The sequence below is a fragment of the Melanostigma gelatinosum genome (genome assembly GCF_949748355.1).
Source record: "Melanostigma gelatinosum genome assembly, chromosome: 8".
NCBI classification, from domain to species: Eukaryota; Metazoa; Chordata; class Actinopteri; order Perciformes; family Zoarcidae; genus Melanostigma; species Melanostigma gelatinosum.
In genome coordinates, this window is record NC_136641.1 from 14,409,153 (window position 1) to 14,428,577 (window position 19,425).

A 19,425-nucleotide genomic window follows, 5' to 3' on the forward strand; every position below is an offset into this window, starting at 1 on the left:
TCTGCATGTGTAGATGCCACTTATAGTTTAGGTAAACTGACCCTGAGGCTCAGTGATAATTACTAGTGTCAAACACAAAAAGAAACCAAACAAGATACCGTCATATCACAGCCACAGAATTGAGATGCTTTTTATCTCTATGAATAAAAAATAAATGTCAGTGAAAGAATGTGGCTTTAAATGTGGCTGTGTACTTTTTGACTGTCAGGTGAGGAATATTTTTATTGTAGTGTGGTGTTGCACGAACTCACTAATAGAGGAGCATATAGTGGACCTGGACACATGTCCAGGTCCTGAATTATTCACAGTGATTACATGAATGTTTCAAAGGGCGCAATCCTGCAGCTTTGCATAGGCCCCACTAGGGCTCCACTGGCTCTTATAATGTGTTTTACAGTGCAGGATTTACCAAATAAGATAAGGCACACTGGCCCTATTAACAGAGGATTGATGTAAAAAAAAGGTGATTCCAATTTAGCATACTCTGTGTGCAGCTAGAACACTATTCGGATCAATTCTAGCAGCAGCTCAGATTGATGTCACGACTCATGTTCCTCTCCATGTTGTTTCAGCTGCCTGCATCTCTGTCCTCTGTGTTTGTGTGTGTGACCTTAACAGTGTAGGCTATCACTGGCCTAATTATGTATTTTCCTCTTGTTTATTAAGTCACATGATTGCTCCAACAGAATATGCCTCCTTAGGGAAAAGCGTCCCGGCTGAATGACATTTCCCACAGATGTTGCCTTTCATCATGACCTCCAGAACTGATGACAAACAGCATAACAATGATGGTGCAATCAATTGTGATTCAGAAACACCCTGTGCAACATCAGTCACACGAACGTCTCCTCTCCACATCCTTCTTCTACCCCCCAGTCCCTCCTCAGCATACCCGGCTCGCCTTTCCTGTCCCGCCACAACAGCAAGAGCAGCATCTTCAGTTTCAAGGGCCGCAATAAGGACGTGGGCTCGGAGAACGAGTTTGCCGACGACGAACACAGCACGGTGGAGGAGTGCGAGGAGCGCCGGGGCTCCCTGTTCAGCCCTTATCGGCGGAACAGCTACAGTGGCTTTCACGGGAAGAGGAACAGCACGGTGGATTGCAACGGCGTGGTGTCGCTCATCGGCCCTGGGCACGGTGGACGCCTTCTGCCTGAGGTGAAAATAGATAAGGCAGCTGCTGACGATAGTGTAAGGAAGTCAATGAGTAGACCTCACTAGGCATGGCCCCCCTCTCGTCCGTTTCTTTTCTTTCTTGCTCTCTATCTTCTACACTCTGTCATCTTTGCAAGTTCGTATGTATCTCTTGGCTAAGCGCTCGCGCCTCCCCTCCCCCAGCAATGTATGCTGCCCTCTGACAGTAGACAAAGGATGGAAGAGAAATGGAGAAATAGATAATGTTTTATAGTGAATAGACTATAGCCAACCTGATAGTTAGTGGAACTGGGTCTATCAGTGACTTGCAGGCAATTTTGTTGTTTGATTTGAACGATGAATGTTAATGTTTTGAATGTTCATATCAAATTACTTATTGAAACATGCTTTTACACAGGCACTAATTAAAGAGACATGATACGATTATCCTTCATGCATTGGCACCTTAGATTTGGGCACACACATCAAAGCTTGACGAATATGATACAGAACTTCCTGTTTGGTATGTCATCAAGTTCCTGTTTAACACACTCTTGTAATGAAACATACCTTTTGTGAACAAACAGCATATAATGATGAGTTAACATGCTCTAGTGTGTTGATGTGTTCCTCCTCCAGGCATCCAGGTCCTATGCTAGCCTGTGTGGGTAGATCTACAGTAGGAGGCCGAGGAAACAGAGGGGACCAGCACTATAGAGCCACAGACATTTTATCTGCTTCACTTATACAGATACACACGTAACACTCACCATCCTATCAGACCGTAGACGTATATAATTCAAGAAAAAAAAGGAGGGCTGCTGTCCTTGTCTGTCTTTACCTTTCTCTGTTTTCCAAAATCTCCCTGGTCAACATGAGTGAATTAGTTTTGCCTCATTTTACTTTGCATGGTAGATTTAAATCCAAAATTAGAACAAGCATGACATGAACAGTAGAACAATGGCTCTGGTGCCTGTAATTTCCTCTCCTTCTCTTTGACTTGGAGCATGCTCATGCATGACAACTGGATGGATCTGAACTAACTGCCCCCATATGATCTCTTTACAGTGCTCTTGACTTGATGGTTGCAATATAAGTTGTATGGTTTCAACGTAGGAAGATACAGTAGCACCAATTTGCAAGTATCATTATAATGGCCAGATTTGGGAGACCTTTTTTTATATATAACCTTATGATTATATTGCAATGGCAGCAAAGCCTCCATTATTGCATGTCAGGACTAAAAATGCATTCATGCAGAGGCAGTTCTCCTTGCACAATATCGCACAATCCATTTATTATTTAATCGGGATGAGCTAATTACATTTAAACATAATTAGGTCAAGTAGCCCGAGACCACTGCTCCCACTTTGGCTGAGACCTGCATGCATTTACCGCATACACACATCTTCCTTGAAACCAGCATTGATATAGAAAAGATTGAAACATGCCCCCACCCCAAAAATCTGATCACCAACTACTTTTTCCTGCCAATGCTGTTGTGCACTTCCCTCCGCCGGCCACCGGTGATGATTCGGGATGGTGTTCATGTCCTCTCCATGGGTGCTTGATTCTTCCTCTCCCCCTGACAGCCGACTACTGAGGTTGAGGTGAAGAAGAAGCTGTCGGGCTCCCTGATGGTGTCTGTGGACCAGCTCAATACCTCCTTTGGGCGGAAAGAGCGGGCCAACAGTGTCATGAGCGTCATTACCAACACACTAGTGGAGGGTACTGCCACTTTAACCCAGCTATTTAACCTGCTCTCTCATTATTCTTTAACTAGGGCTGCTCTCATTGGTTGATTAGTTTGACATGAATTTCCTGCTTATCTGCTTTGCATATCCAACAGTACCAGATACATACAATGCATACAATTTTGTCTATAATTTGATACCATTTGCATGTGGAATGCTCAAGCACGCAGGTATGTTTGGTTTTGATGTGTGATCACATATGTCTTCAGAACTGGAGGAGTCTCAGCGAAACTGTCCGCCATGCTGGTATAAGTTTTCTAACACATTCCTGATCTGGGAGTGCTCCCCCAAGTGGATTAAGATCAAGGAGATTGTGAACCAGATTGTCATGGACCCCTTCGTGGACTTAGCCATCACCATCTGTATCGTGCTCAACACCCTCTTCATGGCCATGGAGCACTACCCCATGACCCCCGACTTTGAACACATGCTGTCTGTAGGCAACCTGGTGAGTGGCAAATCTTTCTGTTCTGTTTTTTTTCCCGATTCCCCGGTTAAGAATCTCCTCTGCTTCTTCTTTGCGGCTCACAGGGAGCTGTTATTTTTAGGACCATAATTGGCATCTCTTTCATTGCTGATTCAGAGTTGAAAGGGAAAAAAAACCCATTCTCAAACCCCCTGCTGTTTTCTTGCATCCGTGCATTTCTCATTTCTTCACACACTCATGTTCCCTTGTCTTCTCCTGCTATCTCTCTTTCTCTCCTCTGGTTGTGTTGAGCTGCTGTCTCAGTGGGACCAGCCTGCCTCTCTGCTGGTTTGCTGACTAGTGGGAGGCCTGCATTAATATTTCATGGAGCTTGATCGATGAGCTGCTCTAAACTCGGGCCTGAATCATGGCTTGGATAACGCAACCTGGCCATTTTCACTTTAACATTGAGTAAATCTCAGCTCTGGCATCAAGTTTACTTTTCAGTATCACATTTGTTAATATGTGTTGTTCCATTATCCTAAAACGAGATGTGTCACAAATGACACAAGTCTCAATGTGTGGTAGTGTGTGTTTGGATACACACGTTTGGAAAGGTATTCATTTAATCAATAATTAAAGCCATTGTGTGGCACAGGTGTGTCTATCACTTTCATGCAGTGAGTCATTGTCTTAGACACACAACACACACACACACACACACACACACACACACACACACACACATACATGTGTGTTTATTCATTATATAAGCTCTATAATTGAGGATAACCTCTGTAATTTATTAGGGCTGTTAAGAGACCATTTCACCGTTACTGAATACAGCTGACACATACACAACACCAACGCTAGATGTGCTGCCTCTTTGAATAATTAGGTTTATCCAACTGGTAACACATTAGCATGCAGTTCCCATAGGGACAATTTTTGTGACGCTGTATAATGCACACAACTCAGATAATGGATCACAATATCTATCACAAATGTCACCACCCATCATATTTCACATTCTCACATCTCTTATGAAATATGGTGTTGAGCCAAAATCCATTTGTTCAAATCTGTTCCCTTTCCAACCTGCCAGGTATTCACAGGGATCTTTGCAGCGGAGATGCTTTTCAAGCTCGTGGCCATGGATCCATATTACTACTTCCAGGAGGCCTGGAACATTTTTGACGGTTTCATTGTGACGCTGAGTTTAGTGGAGCTGGCTCTGGCTGACGTCGAGGGTCTGTCCGTGCTGCGGTCATTCCGATTGGTAAATGCTCTTATTCCTTCCTCTCTTCATAAAGAAAGCATGTGGAGTCAGCATGTTAGCATTTGGAATATGCAAATTGTGTTGCTTAGAGTTTACTTTATTCACTGTGTGTGCTTGCAGGCAACGCACCTGTATGTTTGTACTGTTTTTACTTCACTGACGTGAAGCAGCAAGTCAGCAAAGCTAAAATGTTGTGTGACTAATTCATATCCCTCGTACTCTTTCCACCCACCCCATTCAGCTGAGAGTGTTTAAGCTGGCCAAGTCATGGCCTACCCTCAACATGCTGATCAAGATCATCGGTAACTCTGTGGGAGCCTTGGGGAACCTGACTCTGGTGCTGGCCATCATCGTCTTCATCTTTGCTGTGGTGGGCATGCAGCTGTTTGGCAAGAGCTACAAAGACTGTGTGTGTAAAATCTCTCTTGACTGTGAGTTGCCCCGCTGGCACATGAATGACTTCTTCCACTCCTTCCTGATCGTCTTCCGGGTGCTGTGCGGTGAATGGATTGAGACCATGTGGGACTGCATGGAGGTGGCGGGTCAGGGCATGTGCCTCCTTGTCTTCATGTTGGTCATGGTTATCGGTAACCTGGTGGTGAGTGTCCAGACTTTAAGGGTGTGCATTTAACTTTTTAGAGTAACAGCAGACTGTTGGCTCTCCAACCCATCTTTAAATAATTATTGATGTGGTCAGAGATGGAAAAATTAGCACTCGACATCCAGTTACTGATTTGTCATTTTGTGTCCAAAGGTGTTGAACCTGTTCCTTGCCTTGCTGCTGAGCTCATTCAGTGCTGACAACTTGGCTGCGACAGATGACGACGGTGAGCCCAACAACCTGCAGATATCCGTCAAGCGTTTCAAGATAGGCATTGCATGGATAAAAGCCAAGATGCGGATATTGATGGCCAGTCTGCTGAAGAAACCACAGATGGAAGACGAGCAGAAGCCTTTGGATGACATGTATGACAAGAAGCTGAACTGCATTGCTAACCACACCGGGCTGGACATCAACCGTGACCTGGACTGTGCCAAGAATGTCAACGGAACCACCAGCGGTATTGGCAGCAGTGTGGGCAGGTATATGCTCGATGAGGACCACATGTCATTCATCCACAACCCAAACCTGACCGTCTGCGTGCCGATAGCGGTGGGAGAGTCTGATTTTGAAAACCTTAACACAGAGGACTTCAGCAGCGAGTCAGAAAACGAGAACAGCAAAGAGGTCAGTTCGAGGATTACATTACGTATATTATTCGCTTCTAATAGTTTATCACACAAGTATTCAGACAGGCAATCTCTGCAGCATACTTAACAACAAAACTTAATACATTATTTATTGTACTTTTAGAATACCAACATGTAGATATTGTTGTTATAATCCTCAACTCATCTACACTGTGCAATTTCCTCTCTCAGGACAGTAAAGCCATGGGTGTGGCTGGCTACTCTCCACTGCTCAGACATTCATATAACTCCATTACTCAATCGAGTCATCTAGTGTCTGGAGCAGGCAGGCAGTGCAGATGAAATGGATATCTGCTGATGTATGTCTTTTGATAGAATGCATTAAGAAACCTTTCAGAGCAGCTGATCTGCCATTTGCTGACAGGTCCAGACTGCTCCTCATGAGTCCAGCTTTCTTCATAATTAGCGGTTCCTTAGCCGCGCCGTTAAAACTGATATTTTTCTGAATCACTGAAATGTCGTTCCTTTGTTTCTCTGTGTGTCTGGATCTGTGTCTGTGTGTGCTTATATGTCTGCGTCGCTGCAGCTGGATGACACCAGTTCGTCGGAGGGCAGCACTATTGACATCAGGCCAGACGTGGAGGAGGTGGTGGTGGTGGAGCCGGTGGAGGAATACTTGGAACCAGAGGCGTGTTGGACAGATGGTGAGACCACTGCTCCCATGGCACCCATTACCTACACACCATAGCACAGAGACTCCCTTGAGCCCATTGAAAATGATAGGGCAATGATACGGGTAAAGGATAGTTTCTTTATGAAGGATCACTCACCCATGGAGACTCTTATTTATGTATTCCTCAAAAACCCATATATCCATTTAAAGACTTGAATTTGAATTCTAAACACAGGACTGTAACTTATCTAACCATATTAAATACCGTTTCTCCTCCTGTGTGTCCTCAGGATGTGTAGCCAAGTTTAAGTGCTGTGCCGTTGACATTTCTACGGGCTGGTGGAAGAGGTGGTGGTTACTGCGAAAAACCTGCTACCTGATTGTGGAGCATAACTGGTTTGAGACCCTCATCATCTTCATGATCCTCCTCAGTAGCGGTGCCCTGGTAAGGAGGCCTTCTACAGGTCTGTTTATTTTCATTGAATACCTCTGGTTTTCAGCACGCTTTAGGTGAGTGGCAGGACTCTCTCAAACAACAAACTGGCGCACACACACGTGTTGCGTGACACAAACAGCGTGTCTCAATGCAGGAATCAGGACATCGTAGTTTCCTTGATTCTTATGTTTATGAAACCGTGACTTATATAACTGCAGTTATGGCCAAATCAGTTAGTCCCGACATCCCTGATTGCAATATTAACAGTTTATATAGTACAAGATCGACAAGAGCGTTTGTGCATCGATACAATATTGCCACACAAAATATCACCATACTATGTGCTCTATCGATTTCTTTCCCCGACCTCTATTACCTGTGGAATATTTCACGCAGAAAAGATTTATTTGTTTTATTCAGTAAATCCTCGTGAGCGATCAGCAATGAGCGGACTGTCGTGATGTATACAGTTTCATGAGTGGAATCATATCAACAGGTGTAATATTTCCGTCTTTGTCGTGGCTGACAAATGCTTCCTGTTTCTCTACAGGCCTTTGAGGATGTGTACATCGAGCAGAGGAAGACCGTTCGGATCATTTTGGAATACGCCGACAGGGTTTTCACCTACATCTTCATCCTGGAGATGTTGCTGAAATGGGTCGCCTACGGTTTTGTCAAGTATTTCACCAATGCCTGGTGTTGGCTGGATTTCTTCATTGTGGATGTAAGTCCAGCTCTTGTTTCCTCTATTGTGTGAAGTAGATTACAGAAGAAGAGCAGTTATTTGGTCTTCCACCACACACTGGTCCAACAGCAACACACTGGTACGAAGATAAACGCACTCTAAACGCACTCTACGCAGCAGAGCTAAGGCTAATTTCTGCTGTAAGAATTTGACTTTTGCTTCATTAGATTGGTAATAACCACGTCAGATGCAGTACATATACTATATGGACGCAGGATATGATGTTGTTATAATGCTAAGTGTTGTCTGTTGGGTGTGGTTTGGTCTGAGTGGTCAGGGTAATAATTGAATAGCTGCTTAATCACCTGCAGTAGGTAGGTCTATTTCAAGAATGAGTCAATCAATAACCAAGCTCATTGATTACAACCATATTACAACCATATTACGGTAATTCAAGTCATGCTCAGAGCAATGCAGCGTGTTCAAGTTCTTTGCCTGTGTCTCTGACCTGTAAGATATTTGATATGTGCCTATGTCTCTCTGTACTTCTCTGCTCCTTGTGTCATTCAAGATTGAAAGACTGGAATGGGAAAAATTCTTCAATCTATTCTTTGTTAGTTATATATATATATATACACATATATATATATATCACCATGTTTGAATTACTTTTTATATTTTTATTTTGACTATTTTCAGACAACATAACCTTAGACTGGAAACAATTAGAGGACCATTTTTGTAGCTATAAGCTTAAAGCAGTTTTATTTTACATAAATGCTGGCAAAATTGGGATAGAATAAGAATTTCCCTGATTGCTGTCTTTCTCCTTGAACTAACCGCCTCTCCGCAGTGTCCAACACCTCAGCCAATACCCATGAATGGACTCCTATCAATGGCCAGAGGTTGCCATGTTGATGTATTATAAGCTCCTTTATCCCAGACTCCATGCAGCAAACATGCATTCATTTATTACACACCATAGACAATGTACATTTAAGTTTCTACAGTCACGCATTTAGATATTTTAGTGTTTTTAAGGCCTACAATAACACATTAGTTTATTAAGACTTCATACAGATTCAGTACACAGCTATTTTTAAGCCATATTGTCACGGCTGACACATACAGCACACATAGAGCCTGTAACAAATAAGAAACACGCCACCCTTTGCTGATTCTGGTTATTGCCATTGTCGAATCCCTGCCTGTAAGCGTGTTGTCGAGCCCACCACTTGGGACAGTGCAGGGCGCCACGTTTCCCAAGTTGTGAACACGTTACGGAGAGTGACAACCCTCCTCGCCTCCTACCCTCTTTCCCTGTTCTCCTTTCATGCCCTCTTGAAAGTGTAACCTCAGGTATGTGGTGACATTGTGCTGAGATGTAATGATGGTGGGTGACAGGCGGCCGGCGGTAAGTTTGGTCTTCACTAGCGCTCCCCTCCAAAGAAAAAAGGAAAAAGACTTGTGCCTGATGAGTCTGGGTGGTGTTGTGGCCTGACTGCCTCTCTGCTGTCCTGTGTTGTGAGTGAAATCATTGCCATGGACTCAGAAGGGGGGGGGGGCACCATCATTAGACCAGCCTGTATTTTCTCTGATTGTGGATGTGCTTGACACTTTGTGTGAGTGTGTTCCCCCTCATTGCCCTTGTGTTTCTGTATTTTCTGTTACCCATTTGATGATGGCACATTGTAATGTCAGAAAGTGTGTTGTTCAGTTTACAGCATAGCTGCTGGAGGAATATAAAGGAGTATTCATAGCATAGATAGGTGATTGTAGTTTAATAGTGGTACTGAGGTGTGTGTTTGTGAATGTGATAGGTGTCATACTCCATTCATCTTTCTTTTTCACTCAGATTATTATCATTGTTTTGTTGTGTTTTTTCCTTTTATTTTATTTTGGTTTGTTTCTGTTTGGTCTGTGCTGTCGTCATCATGGGATCACAGCCCCAGATGTCATTGGCCTTGCCTTGCAGAGCTCTGTGAGAAGGACGTTGAGGCGCTGAGGTCACTACCACACAGCTGGCCCAGCGGGGGGGCCAGAGGCCAGGCCCCCCCTAAGGGGGGCTTTCCAAGGGGTCAGGCTGAAGGTGACAATTACCCCAAACACTGTAGCGTAGATCAAGGCAAAATCTTTATTTTACTGTCTCCCACCTGAGCAACTTATTCGAGAGGCAAGGTTTTTGATTTAAATAAGCGCTTTGTGCCAAAGAGTAAGTACTTGGAGAAATCTTAACAACATCTAATTAAAGCCCTGTCCAGGACATCATGGACCCGATGAACATTCACATGTACAGTAAGAAGTCTGAATCCATGCTGCCACATCTGCTGTTTCTTCCATAGTTTTGATGCATCCCACCCTTAAATGGTTGAAAAGTCGGTCTCTTTTAATTCACGTGGATAATGGCATCAGTCAAAATGAAGATTTTGCCTGTTACAAACCTCCCTCCGTGACTTTGGTAAGCTTTGGATGTTGTGTACTTCTTGCGGTGCGTTTGACCGGTTGGTGTCGGTGGCGTGTTGGAGGTGCTCACATGTGTTGACTGTTGATATTTTTCCTTATTTGTAAGGAACTGGTACTCCCCCTGTTTAACCCCTCCAGCATCCAGAATGGGATTGCAGTGAAGAAAAAAATTGAAAAGACTTCGTGAGGATGCAGATCCTGTGATCATGCACTGATTCTTGAACAAGCAAATTTCTCTCTATTTGACCTAATTCTAATATAACTGCCCACTCTTGCATTTTGCATCTAGATTAACCTGCATTCAGCCAAAGAATCCTTCATTACAAAGCTTCCCTGTGCAGCAGACAGTCTGTAATGGCCGCCTTAACACACTTGAGGTGACTTCATCAAGGCTAATTTCTTCCTGCACTTCTAACAACACCTTGAAGAACATTAGCGCAGCTTATTCCTCTATTGTTAACAATGCAATTCTGTATTCTGTTCAAACCATAACTCCTAAATTGACATTGATTTATTATGGCGATAAGAGTATTGCATATTTACTATGTTGCAGTGAATGGTACTATATACAGTATTGGGAATGAATGACATAATGTAAGGACTTAGTGAGTGTTTTTAACTAATGATAACACACTAGGAAGTGTTCTTTGGCTGCAGCAAGACCTCTGTGGCTGCTGCCGGATGTGAGAGGGGCTGCACCAGTTTCTTTGAGGTTGTGTGCTGTTATTGTTAACTGTTTGTAACTCGACTGTGTATTTTTGTCCTTTCAGTGCCATCAAGTGCTCATAACTATATCCGGTGTGCCCTTAACCTCCATCCCTGTTTCTTGTGCGTGGTTCATGTGACTGTGGCTCTCCTACTTGACTCTAACTGCTGTGTGACAACTTGATTTGATGTCTGAGAAACAAAATGACAAAATGACACACTTGTACATGTTTACTTGTATTCTTTCTCTTAGGTTCCATTAGTTTGTCTGTCTTAAATTATATGGGATTTTATGCCTCAGCCCAAGAGCGACATGGAGAGACAATGTTAGAGGGGCAAGGGTAAGGCTCTCAAGTCTGTTGGGTTTTTATCAGCTTCTACAGGTTAACCTCTCTCCTTCCCTCCCTCCCCAACTCCTCTTCCTCTGCTTTCCCAGTCCCTTCACTTGTATTTTTACTAAATCATGTAGCACTCTTTTCTGCCCAATGTACCCTCTATTTGAGTCTTATGTCTCTTATCTCCTCTCTTTCTCTCTCAACCACACATTTTCTTGCAGGTACAAAGGACTTTTCACTTCTCGTCAACTGCCCCAAATAACAGACAAACCCTATGCCTATGCCCTATCCCCATGGCGCACTGCTACTAAAAATACTACACACATAAGACCTATACTAAACATTTACCTTCTCTCTCAGTGTATATACATGTATAAATGCAATATTATACATGCATATACATGCATAGATTTATGTGTGTATGTCAAGCAACTCTCCGCCTATGCCAGGGCCGTCTCTTATCCCGAGTGAATATTCTCACTTCTAACAGTTTGGAACCTCTTTTGCTTCTCTGTTTTTGTGTAGGTGTCTATAGTCAGCCTTGTAGCTAATGCGCTGGGCTACTCCGATCTAGGGCCCATTAAATCACTCAGGACACTAAGGGCCTTGAGACCCCTCAGAGCCTTGTCACGTTTTGAAGGGATGAGGGTAAGATCCAAAGCTAAGCAGCTGATCCTTCCGCATGCCCATTCAACAGTTTAAAGCATGCTAGAACTGATCTAAAAAAACAAACGAAGAGGACAAATAACTCCAAAATTTGGGGGGATTGTTTTTACCACCAGGAAATGAAAGCTAATAAGTCACCTTTCCATGCGCAATCCTGTACCATGCTTTTCTTAGAGCGAAGGAACAAGTCATGATGCAGCTGAGAGACTGAGTAAAGTAACAGTAAAGTTGTATTGCCAGCAGAACAATGTACATTTCAATTGAATTTCTTAAACAAACAAAACAATATTCAGAAATTGATTTGTGTCATAGTAAAAATTACCCAAAGTGCAATAGAAATATTTTTTTCACAAAGCTGCCTCATCACACAAGTGACAAACTTACTTTGTTTCTCCTTGATTGGCCAAAGTGAATGTGAAATTGGTCAAAGTGAAGCAAACTTTTTCATATAGCATTCAAATCAACAGTTAGCTCTTCATTTGGCCTGATTCTCAACCACTGCTATTAATTAAGACCCCCCCCCCCCCCCCCGCTCCCATGACCCCCAACCCTCCCCTCCCCAGCTCACATCATATCCCAATGCATATCTGGCATTGAGAACAACCAGCAGGAACCAGGGAACTGCAGGACACCAAAACCTCTGCCCAGCCAGTCACACCATAACTCTGCATGCAGGACGGCTGCCAAACAACCACTCAGAGGAATCTGTCCCACTCGTAATAGATGTGGTTTACAGAGACGAAATCACTTGCGACCCCTGGTTGCTTCAGCTGTCTCTTCCTAAAATATCTGATTGGTTATCTTTGTGACTGGTGGTAGCAATAGGTTGCACCTGGTTGTTGTCACCTGTAGTCCCCCCTGTCTCTCTTTCGCTCTCTCTAACGCTCTTGATCTCCTTCTCTTTTACTACTCACTACTCTTGGACTGGTTTCCTAGTCTTCTAGTTTGAGCTTTTTCTCTTCACCTCTGCCCCTCCATAACCTCCTCCTCAGCCCCACATGTGCAGCAACCACACCTCCCCACCCTTCCCCCTCCTCTTCTTCCACACCCTGTTATCCCTCCACTACTCACTCCACCTCGATACGGTTCGGCCGGGCCGGACCGCTTGAGGGTCACCACACTCTCCTGCTTGTCCAGGATCTTTCTACATCAGGGACTGAGACAGAAACCACACTCTCACAGTGTTGTGGCTTTGGGAGGAAAATATTTGTTGAGCTTCTGCCACCTGCAGCACTTTGGGTCGTACCATCTGACCGATGGATCTGCTAACAGTCCATTCTGGTGGCAGGTTATTGCTGTAAATTCATTCATCAACATCAAACACTTAATGTATAATCTTTCCTTTGGGAATGCAGGCAGAAGCTTTGCAAATATGCGAGGCTGCCATTTCACTCAAGGCATTAATGCTGTCATGCCATGGCACCACATACTGTAGTGCACACAGCAGGCCCTGGCTTCCTGTTGCCTTCCACTCCCACAGGAAGTGAAACTGGGAGGCAACAACGGGCCCAGTTAAACTCTGATTTTGAGTTTTCGGTCTGGGTGGGTGGTGGCCCATAGGTTGACTTGGACTACAGCGTTCGAACAAAACTCTCAACCCGACAATGTGTTGCCCCTTTAATGACAGTATGTCCCAAAAATGTCCCGAAAATGACAGACCAGCAGGAGAAGAAGGCCTGTGCAATTATCCAGTGGGTGCACTGATTGTAAATTTATTAAGGAGTCTCATTCATACTAGATATCCAGCGACTAAAATGTGATGCCGTTGCACATGAGCAGACATCAATGCTTTCAGGGCCTGGATAGGCTTTATGGATGCTGTCATGAATGTCTCACTGACATTTTATAGGTTTGACTGGTAATTCTAGGATAGGAAATAGACTTGTTCATTGTTATGTCATTTTTGGGGTTGGAAATCATGGCACATTTGCTTTAGTAGAGTGTAATAATGCCAATACCAGTGCCCCTACGAATGATCCCATTCACTGGGTGTAAGAGAGGTGAGGGTGGCCCAGTCACGCAAAGGGAAACAAATAGAAGAATTTGATCCTGCTGTATCATTTTTCTACTATAATGTCTATGTTCATCAATTGAGTTACCATTTAGTTTGATCTGAAAATTTTAGGTCAACACAATAAATAAATGTATAGGAAAGTACATGAATGGAGAGATGACACCGTATGAAAGAGATTCTAGAGAGTTAGAATGATGTCATATTTACCCCACTTTCAGTAAATACCCTCTTTCCTGACGAACCTGCTGACATTTAAGTCGCACCAAAGATGACAATAATTTTGATAGTCTCATCTTTTAAAGCTTTAGTCATCGTGGGGCCTTTGGATGAAACCTCTGAACCCCAATCACTTGAATGGCCTTTTCTCACAATGAGAAGGCCAACTCATATTATATAGCAATATTGGGCTGTAGATATTAGTCAGACACCCATACAAACCATGTGAATATCAGAATAGCTCGTCAGACGCACAAGCAAGCAAAGCTTTAACCGTTATCTCTTTAGCCGCCGTCTCTCTATCCACACATTTCTCTATTTATTTATATATTGAGTTGAGCGGTTCTTGAGATTGCACCAATACCATGTAACACGCATGTACTATAACTGCCGATGCACATTATGCATTTTTGAAAGCCATTTTCCCTCTTTCTGAGAATGCTTTCCACACAGCATGGCCTCGTTTTTTTATTAAAACACAGAATTTTTGAAAGCTGTTCAATTGTATCTCAGATTGAGCGAAGAGTCATTTTCTCAGCAAGTGCAATGGCAGCACTGACGGAATTAGTGTTTTTCAGGCTTATAATTGAATTTGAAAAACATCCTCCTAAAGTAATTTTCTTTTAGCATTTTACGTCAGACACAAAAATGTTACCAGTGTGAACTAATTTTTGATTCAGCCAGTCGAGGTTGTGTACATGCTGAGAAAATCCTGCTCTAGAGCTCCTCCCTGTCTGTATTTAATGAGGAGGGAATATGGCTCCATAAGACGAGTCTGCCAAAGACATGCATGCTCAGCTGTCTGCCTGAGAGCTGCTGGTCGGCCTGCCTAACACTGGTAGTGAGCGGTTCACTCTGTGCTGAGCTTATTACTGGCTATAATAAATCTACGGGAAGTCAAATTGGATCGCTAGGAAGGTCTAGAGTTTAGGTCGGTGGTGGTGGGAACTATTATACTTAAATTGATTTATATTGTATTGCTGTAGTGCTATTTTGTTGAACTTAGTTATGGGAAAGGGTCAGTAAGATGAAGAATATTGACTGTCTAAGGTTGGGGTGGTAAGAGTGGACACTTCATAGTGGTATGGCAAACACTTGTGATACATTTTTTACTGACATTTAAGCTTTATTAAATAAATACGTACAAACATACCCATCTATTTCCTCCAAATATTAAATCCGAATAAACTGCATTTCTCACAACACTGTCAAATTCTCCAATTATTATTTCATGTTATTTTGAGATTTATATTTATTTCAGAAATATACGTAAAGGTAAAATAATAGATTTAAAAAATGTAACAATCACTGGGATGCGTGTTTAATGTATGTATGTGTATGAGTGTCTGTCACCTTATGAAAAACAATATTAGGATTGAATATGTTGTAAAGTGTACAATAGCTCTAATCATTTACCATATATACATGAACTCTGTTTTTTTTAAATATTGGTATGAGTGTTTGTGTGTGTGTGTGTGTGTGTGTGTAGGTGTGTGTGTGTGTGTGTGTGTGTGTGTGAGAGAGAGATTGAGGATCCCTTTCAAACTTCTAGCTGCATGCTCCTCCAGATCAAAGAGCATCTCAGAGTCACATCAGTGCTGCTCCAACTAGAAATGGACTCATGCTGCTCTCCCTCCTGTTGATTTCCCACACTTCAGTATGTGTATCACAGCAGTGGGTCGTTGCATATTTTTGACTACATTACATGAATCCACAATAGGATTGAAATACTGCTCTTGTTAACGCCACCTGTAACAAAAGCTTGAACAATTCTTTAAAGTACTCAGTGTGACGCCATAACAGTATGTCGTGTCTCATCGAAGGGGTTTAAAGAGCTGCATTTGTTTCCTGGTTTTCATGTCATATCCTGTCTTCCCTGGTCTGGTCTAGGTGGTAGTCAACGCCTTGGTGGGTGCCATCCCTTCCATTATGAATGTGTTGCTGGTTTGCCTCATCTTTTGGCTGATTTTCAGTATCATGGGGGTCAACTTGTTTGCGGGCAAGTACTACTACTGTTTCAATCAGACATCAGAGGAATACTTTTCCGTCGACGTGGTCAACAACAAGACTCAGTGCGAGGCTCTCATGAAACAAAACTTTACCGAGGTCAGGTGGAAGAACGTCAAGATCAACTTTGACAATGTGGGAGCCGGCTACCTGGCCCTGCTGCAAGTGGTGAGAGTGTCACTCCTCCTCTCCTCTCTTTCTGACTCCAGTTCTTATTTCACGTTAACGTGGTTTCTTTTCTCATTTTCCGATGCACCTTTCTGTTTTCTTCCTTTTCATTCTGTGCTTCACCTGAGGGTCTGTTGCTTCAAACTCCATTTGCTTTCACAGCACTCTGAAGCTGTTGTTCGGTGTTTCTCCATTCCTTCATACACTTGTTTCTTTCCATGCACAAGCTGTACTACAGGACATGCATCAGTTTCGGTTTGAATTTCTTTGATTTACAATTTACAATTTTGTGTTTTTACAATTTTATTTAGTAATGTCTCTCTTTTGAAAGGCCACATTCAAAGGTTGGATGGACATTATGTACGCGGCTGTGGATTCCAGAGAGGTATATTCATTGCTTCTTCAATAAATATTGTAATGCTTATTTCTCTCACTGTATGCCAGACTGTTAACGCACAGGTCTTAAAGGAAGAGTTTGACATTCTGGGAAATACACTGAATCACTTTCTTGCTGAGAGTTAGATTAAAAGAGTATGAAGCTACTCCCAGCAGCTAGCTAACTTAACTTAGCTTAGAGACTAGTCTCGACTGACTTCAAGCAAGAGTTTATTTCTTTACCAGGACCTTTGATTTTTTAGACAGAATAAGACAATAGGTGTTAATACGTGAATTTAATACATCATATTTACTGTCTGGTTATGAGAATGATATCGATCTTTTCATCTAACTCAAGAAAGTAAATAATCACATTTCCCGAAATGTGAAATTGTTTCTTAAAATTGGGTTAATAAGTCACACTAACTTCAACATTGTGCCTCCCTCCTATAGGTGGAAGACCAGCCCGACTATGAAGTCAACATCTACATGTACATCTACTTTGTGGTTTTCATCATATTTGGGTCCTTCTTCACCCTCAACCTCTTCATCGGTGTGATCATTGACAACTTCAACCAGCAGAAGAAAAAGATACGACACGTTCTGTCTTAACCTTCATTTTGCTTTCGGAGTTTCAGTTTTAGTGTCAGAATGTGATTATAACCAAATATTTGTTCATCCCTTTACTTTGGAGGTCAGGATATATTCATGACAGAGGAACAGAAAAAGTACTACAATGCCATGAAAAAACTGGGGTCTAAAAAGCCACAAAAACCTATTCCTCGACCACAGGTATACATTTTGTTCTCTGGGTTACTCTATTTGAGTTCAGATTATTCAAAGTATGACGCTTTTGGTTGAAACCTCAGTAAATCTCAACTTCATCCCTCTTTGTGTCCTCTCTCTTTGTAGAACTGGGTCCAGGGCATGGTGTTTGACTTTGTTCAACAGCAGGTCTTTGACATCTCCATCATGATTCTCATCTGCCTCAACATGGTTACCATGATGGTTGAAACAGACGATCAGACAGACGAAACGGAGAACGTCCTCTACTGGGTCAACTTCATCTTTATTGTAGTCTTCACCACAGAGTTCTTGCTTAAGCTTTTTGCCCTTCGCCACTATTACTTCACCAATGGCTGGAATGTCTTTGACGTGGTGGTGGTCATTCTGTCTATTGTCGGTAAGTGAGGGAGGTGGATGACACGAAGCAATAAGGAAGGAACTGAAGAATAACAAGTCTTGTTTTTTCTGATGATATTCTCTTTCTTTTTTCTGTCTATTTTCCTTTCTTTTCTCTCAGGCATGTTCCTGGCTGATATAATTGAGAAGTACTTTGTGTCACCAACCCTCTTCAGGGTGATCAGGTTGGCTCGTATAGGCCGTATCCTTCGTCTAATCAAAGGAGCTAAGGGCATCCGGACTTTACTTTTTGCTCTGATGATGTCGCTGCCAGCCCTGTTCAACATTGGCCTGTTGCTCTTCCTGGTCATGTTCATCTTCTCCATCTTTGGCATGTCTAACTTTGGCTATGTAAAACATGGAGCTGGAATTGACGACTTGTACAACTTTGAGACCTTTGGCAACAGCATGATCATTCTGTTCATGATCACGACGTCAGCTGGATGGGACGGCTTGCTACTGCCGATCCTCAACTACCCACCAGACTGTGATCCCACTTTGGAGAACCCTGGTACAAACGTGAAGGGCAACTGTGGTAACCCCTCAGTGGGAATCTTCTTTTTTGTCATGTATATCATAATTTCTTTCCTGATTGTGGTCAACATGTACATTGCCATCATCCTGGAGAACTTCAGCGTGGCCACAGAGGAAAGTGCTGATCCACTCAGTGAGGACGACTTTGAGACCTTCTACGAGATCTGGGAGAAGTTTGACCCCACTGCCTCTCAGTTCATTACTTTTGCCAAGCTGTCTGAGTTTGCAGACACACTGGAGCACCCACTTCGTGTGCCAAAGCCCAACACTATAGAATTAATTGCCATGGACCTTCCCATGGTGAGCGGCGATCGTATTCACTGCCTGGATATCCTGTTTGCCTTCACAAAGCGAGTGCTGGGTGACAGTGGTGAGTTGGACATGCTGAGACAACAGATGGAGGAGCGTTTTGTGGCAGCCAACCCCTCCAAGGTGTCGTATGAACCCATCACCACGACTCTTCGCCGAAAACAGGAGGATGTCTCTGCCAGAACTATCCAGAATGCCTACCGCATCCACCTCATCCGGCGTGGCATCATCTTCAGGCGTTACATTTTTACTAACAATAAATTTGAGAATGGCGGGAACAACCAAGAGAAGGAGAGCACGCCATCCACTGCCTCTCTCCCCTCCTACGACAGCGTGACCAAACCTGACAAGGAAAAGCAGGACGAAAAGAAGGACGAGTGGGCCAGGAAAGAGGACAAAAACCAAAAAGATGAGTGGGAATCCAAGTGTTAAGGTTCAGTGACTCTCAAAATCCAATAAAACAGAGGGAGATGAGACTCTGAGCCCAAACCCAACAAAATGTAGAAAAAGTGATCATTTGCAAGTCAGAAAAAAAAAATGTTTACAGACTAAATACTACAGAGGCAATGTGGTTTCTTATGTCGTAAAAGACAGCTGAACCAAACACAATCAGTTTACCACGGAACATTGCTGCATAATGACCAAGTTCATAGAAATGAGGAACAAGTACAAAGTGACTCACAGTGTGCTGGCCAGCGACACACATTTCTTTGGGGACCAACTGCCAAGGCACAGAAATCTCTGCTCGACGATCGAAGAATTGCAAAATCCCTGCCACCACCGAGTGTGGACCCCCGCAGCAAAGCTCCAATGCTACGGGACTGGATCATACAGATCCCACTAGAACTGTATTTGCAGTCTAAAGGAGGGTCTGTAGCACAGTTTACCATATT

At 43.1% G+C, this 19,425-nt stretch overlaps 1 protein-coding gene across 2 annotated transcripts in view; it reads left to right on the forward strand.

Moving 5' to 3' along the window:
• The window catches only part of scn8aa (sodium channel, voltage gated, type VIII, alpha subunit a), a gene marked incomplete at both ends in the record, with an annotated part of 33,842 nt that extends 14,878 nt beyond the window's left edge, over nt 1-18,964 (forward strand). Inside the window, 16 exons of one of the 2 annotated variants that reach the window (XM_079272800.1) lie at nt 877-1,191; nt 2,727-2,862; nt 3,098-3,336; nt 4,400-4,573; nt 4,815-5,171; nt 5,328-5,801; nt 6,351-6,468; nt 6,728-6,882; nt 7,424-7,597; nt 11,587-11,709; nt 15,848-16,132; nt 16,464-16,517; nt 16,961-17,098; nt 17,195-17,299; nt 17,420-17,690; nt 17,811-18,964. In XM_079272800.1, coding sequence (XP_079128926.1) covers nt 877-1,191; nt 2,727-2,862; nt 3,098-3,336; nt 4,400-4,573; nt 4,815-5,171; nt 5,328-5,801; nt 6,351-6,468; nt 6,728-6,882; nt 7,424-7,597; nt 11,587-11,709; nt 15,848-16,132; nt 16,464-16,517; nt 16,961-17,098; nt 17,195-17,299; nt 17,420-17,690; nt 17,811-18,964 — 4,272 coding nt within the window. The remainder of the gene's footprint in view (nt 1-876; nt 1,192-2,726; nt 2,863-3,097; nt 3,337-4,399; nt 4,574-4,814; nt 5,172-5,327; nt 5,802-6,350; nt 6,469-6,727; nt 6,883-7,423; nt 7,598-11,586; nt 11,710-15,847; nt 16,133-16,463; nt 16,518-16,960; nt 17,099-17,194; nt 17,300-17,419; nt 17,691-17,810) is intronic. The other variant, XM_079272801.1, reaches the window with a different exon arrangement.
• Between the last annotated feature and the right edge of the window lie 461 nt (nt 18,965-19,425).